This window comes from Rhincodon typus, chromosome 29, assembly GCF_021869965.1.
Source record: "Rhincodon typus isolate 14 chromosome 29, sRhiTyp1.1, whole genome shotgun sequence".
Taxonomy (NCBI): Eukaryota; Metazoa; Chordata; class Chondrichthyes; order Orectolobiformes; family Rhincodontidae; genus Rhincodon; species Rhincodon typus.
In genome coordinates this window covers 38,995,367-39,002,246 of record NC_063360.1, presented here as the reverse complement: position 1 = coordinate 39,002,246, position 6,880 = coordinate 38,995,367, and the positions used below count along the sequence as shown (strand labels likewise).

At 45.7% G+C, this 6,880-nt stretch overlaps 1 protein-coding gene across 4 annotated transcripts in view; it reads right to left on the bottom strand.

Annotated features, from left to right (window-relative positions):
• Positions 1-6,782, bottom strand: part of shc2 (SHC (Src homology 2 domain containing) transforming protein 2) — a 57,422-nt gene extending 50,640 nt beyond the window's left edge. For 2 of the 4 annotated variants that reach the window (XM_048614016.1, XM_048614017.1), the window contains exon 1: positions 6,034-6,782. In XM_048614016.1, coding sequence (XP_048469973.1) covers positions 6,034-6,594 — 561 coding nt within the window. In that variant the 5' untranslated portion in view covers positions 6,595-6,782. The remainder of the gene's footprint in view (positions 1-6,033) is intronic. The other 2 variants (XM_048614018.1, XM_048614019.1) reach the window with 2 other exon arrangements.
• Between the last annotated feature and the right edge of the window lie 98 nt (positions 6,783-6,880).

The window sequence follows — 6,880 nt, the reverse complement described above, 5'->3', positions numbered from 1 at the left end:
GGGTTCTGAGGAAGGGTCACCGGATCCGAAACGTTAACTCTGTTTTTTCCTTTGCAGATGCTGCCAGACCTGCTGAGCTTTTCCATCAATTTCTGTTTTGTTCACTTAATGCCACAGTTCTAAAGTATATACAGGGACAGAGACCTGAGGTTCACACGCACAGATCACAAAAGGTGACAGGAGCATTGAGAGAGAAATTTTAAAATCAGATGGGATCCTGGATTTCATAAATCGAGGCATTGAGAACAAAAGCAGGAAGTGATATTGAGTCTTCATGAAATTCTGATTAGGCCACAGCTAGAGAATGGTGTCTAGTGCTGGACACCACCCTTTAGGAAGGATGTGAGGGTCCTCGAGAAAGAGCAGATGAGATTTGTCAAAATGGTCCTGGAATGGGGGTTTAACCATTAGATTAGAAAGGCTATGGCATTTTCCTTGGAGAAGAGGGGAGATTTGCTCATGATGGACTAGATTCAGACAGTTTTAGATAAAATAGACAAAGAAACGCAGTTCCTATTGGCTGATGGTACAAGGACCAGGGACACATGGTTAAGATTTTGTTACCCCAGGGGTACAGCTGGAGCGAAGCTTCTTCCCCTTTATATACTGGGCCTTGAAAGGCAAACATTCCATTGGCTTTTCCTATTATTTTCAGTATCTTACTATTCCACTTTGAAGATCGGTGTACATGGATCCCCAAATCTCTGAACTTCCACTGTTTCTAAACTTTACTGCATTTAATTAATTCTGAGATTTTCCCCCCTTTCTCATTCCGATTGGATGACCTGACATTTTCCTTTATTGAAATCCACTTGCCATAGTTTTATTCACTCACTTTATCGATGTGTCTCTGTAAATTTACATTCCTGTCAACACTGCTCCATGAATCTGAGTAATTGCTAAACCCATTAAATAGCTGTTGATTGTGTTATTTAAGCTTAGTAATGCAGAGACTAGTAATAGCCCCAACACAGATCCTCACTGAACATCAGTTATCACCTCCTTTTAGTTCAAATACATACCTATGATCCCTAATCCTGTTCTCACCATCTAACCATCTCCTTAGCAGATCAAAATTTGTCTTCAATTTCACATAGTTTAACTGGAGTTAATGGTCTCATATGCAGAACCTCACCAGAAGGAGGGAAAAGACAAACAAAGCCAGAACTCCCTAGACAACACAAGACAGCAAAACAAAGCAGAAAAAGATACGTGTGACAGATGTAAGGTTGTTAACATAACTGAGAATCATGCTAAACGTAGAAAGTTAAAAGAAGAAAAAACAGAGGATCAAAGACAGAGTATGAGAAGACACTGGCAACTAACACAAAAGGAAATCCATAGAAAATAGAAATATTTAGAAACATAACTGAAAATAGACAGAACAAAATTAAGAGTTACCTGGACAGATGTGATTGATTAAGGAAAGTCAGCAGAGGTCTGTTAACAACATATTGTGTTCAGTTAATTTGTTTGAGCTTTGAATGATGATGATGATGATGATAATGCAGCTGCTGTAGTGTAGATAGATTTTCAAAAGAATTTTGATAAAGTGACAGGCAACAGGTTTGTCAATAAAGTTAAAGGACTTGGAATAAAAGAGACAATAGCAGCATGGATATGCATTTGGCTGAATGATGGGAAACAGAGTAGCGGTTAACTGTTCTTTTTTGTTAGGATTTTGGTGAGATATTTGTGGTAGCAGTCTTGAATCAAAAATTTGTAGAAGTTGGATACGATAAACATAGAAAATATGAGGAATAGGCCGTTCAGCCCTTCAAGCCTGCTCCACCATTCAATACGATCATGACTGATCATCCAACTCAGTACCATGTTCTCACTTTCACTCCCATACCAATTAATCCTTTCAGCCTGAAAGATTCTATCTAACTCCTTGAAAATGTTCAACATTTTTGCCTCAAGCACTTTCAGTGGCAGTGAATTCCACAGACTCCCCACTCTCTGGGTGAAGACATTTCTCCTCATCTGAATACTAACTGGCCTACCCGGTGGCCTTAGTTTCAACCACTGGTTCTGGACTCCCCGGCCATTGGGAGTATCGTTCACACGTTTACCCTGTCTAGACCCGTTAGCTTGTTATTTCAGAGTTTAGGTATGAGTCAACCACATTGCTGTGGGTCTGGAGTAACATGGTGGTCAGACCAGGACAGCACATCTCTCTCTCTAAAAGGACTTTAGTTAAAAACCCACCTCTTTCACAACAACTAGTGACAGGATCATGGTCGTCAATTGACTTCTTAATTCCAAACTTTTTTTAAAATTCAACTTCCACAATTAGTCACAGAGGAATTTGAAATCAGATCCCAAGAACATTGTTTGGGTCTCTGGATTACCAATCCACCATCAATACCACTACATCATCACTTTACTAGCACATAGGATGTTGGCTGTGGTTGTTGGAGGTCAATCATCTCAGCTTCAAGACATCTCTGCCGGAGTTCCTCAGGGTAGTGTCGTTCGCCCAACCATCTTCAGCTGCTTCATCAATGACCTTTCCTCCATCATAATGTCAGAAGCAGGGATGTTGGCAAATGATTGCACAATGTTCAGCACCATTTGTGACTCCTCAGATACTGAAGCAGTCCATATCCAAATGCAACAATATCTGGATAATATCCAGGAGGGTCTGAAGAAGGATCACTAGACCTGAACTGTTAACTCTGCCTTCTCTCCACAAATGCTGCCTGACCTGCTGAGTCTTTCCAGCAATTTTTGTTTATGGACATTATCCAGGCTTGGGTGAGAAGTAGCAAGTAGCATTCATGCCATAAATGCCAGGCAAAGACCATCTACAAAAAGAAAGAATCAAAATCATTGTCCCTTGACATTACCATAGCTAAATCTTCCACAATGAAGATTCTAGGAGACACAATTGACATTCAACTGGACTAACCATATAAATGCAGTGGCTACAATAGCAGGTCAAAGGCTACAAATCTTGCAGCAAGTAACTCACTTCCTAACTCTTCAAAGCCTGTCCACCGGCTACAAGGCACAAGTTAGGAGCGTGATGTTATACTCTCCACTTACCTGGATGGGTGCAATTCCATTAACACTCAAGAAGCTTGATACCCATCCAGGACAAAGCCGCCCCCGCTTGATTGGCACCATATCCTCAAACATCCACTCTCTCCACCACCGACTCGTAGCAGCAGTGTGAAATATCTACAACACGCACTGCAGAAATTCACCAAAGATCCTCAGACAGCACCTTCCAAACACATGGCCACTTCCATCTAGAAGGACAAGGACAGCAGATATACATGGGAGCACCACCACCTTCAAGTTCCCCTCCAAGTCACTCACCATCCTGACTTGGAAATAAATCACCATTCCTTCACCGTCATTGGGTCAAAATCCTAAAGGGTATTGTGGGCATACCTACAAAACAAGCGGTTTAGGAAGGCAGCTCACCAGCACCTTCTCAAGGGCAATCCATGTTAAAGATGGGCACTTGGGGATGGGCTCTCAATGCTAGCCCAGACAGTGACACCCACGATCCATGAATGAAGTTTTAACAAGAGGATGTGCAGGGCACAACTTCAAAACATGTGCAGAACACAAAACTTGGAAATATTGTGAGTGAAGACAAAGAAAGTGATAGAACTAGAAGAGGACACAGGCCAGTTGGTGGAACAGACAGAAAGTTTGCAGATAAAATTTGATACCGAGGCTCATGAAGTAACTCAGTTTGGTCAGAAGATTAAAGAGAGACAATACAAACTAAAAGGAAACCATTCTAAAGTGGGTGCAGGAGCAGAAGGAGCTGGGATGCGTGGACACAAATCAGAGTGGTGGGACACGTTGAGAAGTTGGTTAATATGGTCTATAGGATCCCTGGGATTTATAAATAATGGCTTAAAGTACATAAGCAAAGAATTCATGGCCTGGTGGTATTATCACTAGATTATTAATCCAGAAACTCAGCTAATGTTCTGGGGACCCAGGAGGAATCCTGCCATGGGAGATGGTGAAATTTGAATTCAATCAAAAAAAAACTGCGATTAAGAATCCACTGATGACCAGGAAACCCATCTGGTTCACTCATGTCCTTCAGGGAAGGAAACAAAGCTTTTCATTGTACGTCGGTACATGTGACAATAAATCAATCAACGTGTGACTCCAGACCCACAGCAATTTGGTTAAATCTCATTTGCCCACTGAAAAGGCCTAGCAAGCCACTCAGTTGTACCAATTTCTACAAAGTCTTAAAGAAATGAAATTGGACGGATCACCTGGCACAACCCAGGCACCAGAAAAGACAACGGCAGATATAGCTCAGTTGACCCTGCAAAGTCCTCCTCACTAACATCTGGGGGTTAGTGCCAACATTGGGAGAGCTGTCTCACAGACTAGATAACCAACACCCTGACATAGTCATACTCACAGAATCATACCTCACAGGCAATGGCCCAGACACCATCATCACCATCCCTGGATATGTCCTGTCCCACCGGCAGGACAGACCCAGCAGAGGGGGTGGCACAGTGGTATACAGTCGGGAGGGAGTTGCTCTGGTAGTCCTCAACATTGACTCCAGACCCCATGAAGTCTCATGGCTTCAGGATAAACATGGGCAAGGAAACCTCCTGCTGATTACCACATACTGTCCTCCCTCAGCTGATGAATCAGTATTCCTCAATGTTGAACAACACTTAGAGGAAGCACTGAGGGTGGCAAGGGCACAAAATGTACTCTGGGTGGGGGATTTCAAGAATGGCTCAGCAGCAGCACTATGGAACTGGTTGGGTCCTAAAGGACATAGCTAGAACATAGAGCATAGAACAATACAGGCCCTTCGGCCCACGATGTTGTGCCAACCTATTATCCTACTGTAAGATCAAACTACCCTGCATACCCCACATCTTACTATCATCCATGTGCCTATCCAAGAGTCGCTTAAATGTCCCTAGTTCCTAGACTGGGTCTGCAGCAGGAGGTAAGGGAATCCACAAGAGGATAAAACATATTTGACCTCATCCTTACCAATCTGCCAGCTGCACTTGCATCTGTTCATGGCAGTATTGGTAAAAGTGATCATTGCACAGTCCTTGTGGAGACAAAGTCCCACTTTCACACTAAGAGTAATTTCCATCGTGTTGTGTGGCACTATCTCTGTGCTAAATGGGACAGACTTAGCACAGATCTAGCAACTCAAGACTGGGCATCCATGAGACGCTGTGGGCCATCAACAGCAGCAGAATTGTACTCCAGCACAATCTATAACCTCATGGCCCGGCATAACTCCCACTCAACCATCACCATCAAGCCAGGGGATCAACCCTGGTTCAATGGAGAGTGCAGGAGGGCATGCCAGGAGCAGCACCAGGCATACCTGAAGATGAGGTATCAACCTGGTGAAGCCACCAAACAGGACTACTTGCACGCCAAACATCGTAAACAGCAAGTGATAGAGCTAAACAACCTCACAACCAACAGATCTACCCTCTGCTAATCCCCATTGTTCCAGACTCCCCCATGAAAGGAAACATCCTGCCTACCTCTCACAAGCACCAACTCCTTCCTAGGAGGGGCTAAATTGCCTCTTTCTGTGTTGAACACATACAAAATTATCAAATACTTTCCTGAAGTCCAAACAAACGGCATGCAGCTACATTCACCTGAACAGTCCACCTGTCGCTTCCTCCAAAAATTCAATCAAGCTTGGGAGGGGGACCCAACCTTTACAAAAGGTCATGTTTCTCGCTTTCTCAGTTACTGTTAGTGATCAGCCTCTCTCTCCTACATTATAGATTCTAATTACATTCTCATAAAGTAATTAAATTATAGATTCTAACAGCAGGACCACGTCAATTGTCAGGGTCTAATGAGTCAATTACTTCCTGGTTTCTCTTTGCCAATGATATGACCCTGCCTCAGCGACTGCCTTGAGAAGCGCCCTCTGCCCTGACCTCCCCTGAGGACAGAGTTGGGGTCACTGCAGCTTGTTGTGGGCAATGAATGGACAATGGGGACGGACAAGGCCTGAGACAACCACCCCACCCAAAGTACCTGCATGGGGACTGAGTGTGGTCTGCCCCCTGGGGGGGGAGGGATACACACCCACACACTTCTCCCCCTGTTACTCACACGGACGATGTAGGAGACCCCGGGACCCAGGATCTTGGTATCTGGGTGTAACCAGCCTCCGGACGGTTTGTTGATGAAGCTGCCTTTGCGATTCCACTCCCCCCCGGCCAAGCGCACTCCTTCCACCCGGACCCTCCTGCCTCCCCCGGGCAGCCGAGCCGTGGCCTGGACAGAGCAGGGAGGGGGGCACAGCGAGTCACAGGATCCCAGGACAGTGGCCAGGCCGGGCCCCCGGGGGGTAGCAGGCCGGGGGGGAGGCAGCTCTTTAGCCGGGTTCCTGCCTCCCAAAAACCCCGAGCCTGGCGACGCCGAGAATTTCCAGTGCGGGATTCTGGGGATGAGGGTGCAGAAGGTGGTGGAATCCTCCGGCTCTTCGGCCACGGGAGCTGCACCGAGCTGGCCGCTCATGGTCAGGCTGTGGAACAAGCCGCTCGCTGAGCTGGTCACCGACTCACTTCGAAACCGGCCATACTTCGGCTTCATCAGCGGAGCTGTCCCTCAGTGAAACCTCTCAACACTGAGATTGATCGTGTCCACACTCTCCAGCCCAGCCGCTGATGTCATTTAGGGAATTAATCATCCATTACCCAACAGCCCAAACAGAGAGAGAGAGAGGGGTCTGGGCACTCTCCCTCTCACACACACACAGAGTCAGGAGAGAGTCTGGGATCCCGCTCTCTCTCTCCCTCTCACACACACACACACACACACACAGTCTGAGATCTCTCTCTCTCACACACACACAGTCTGAGATCTCTCTCTCTCTCAC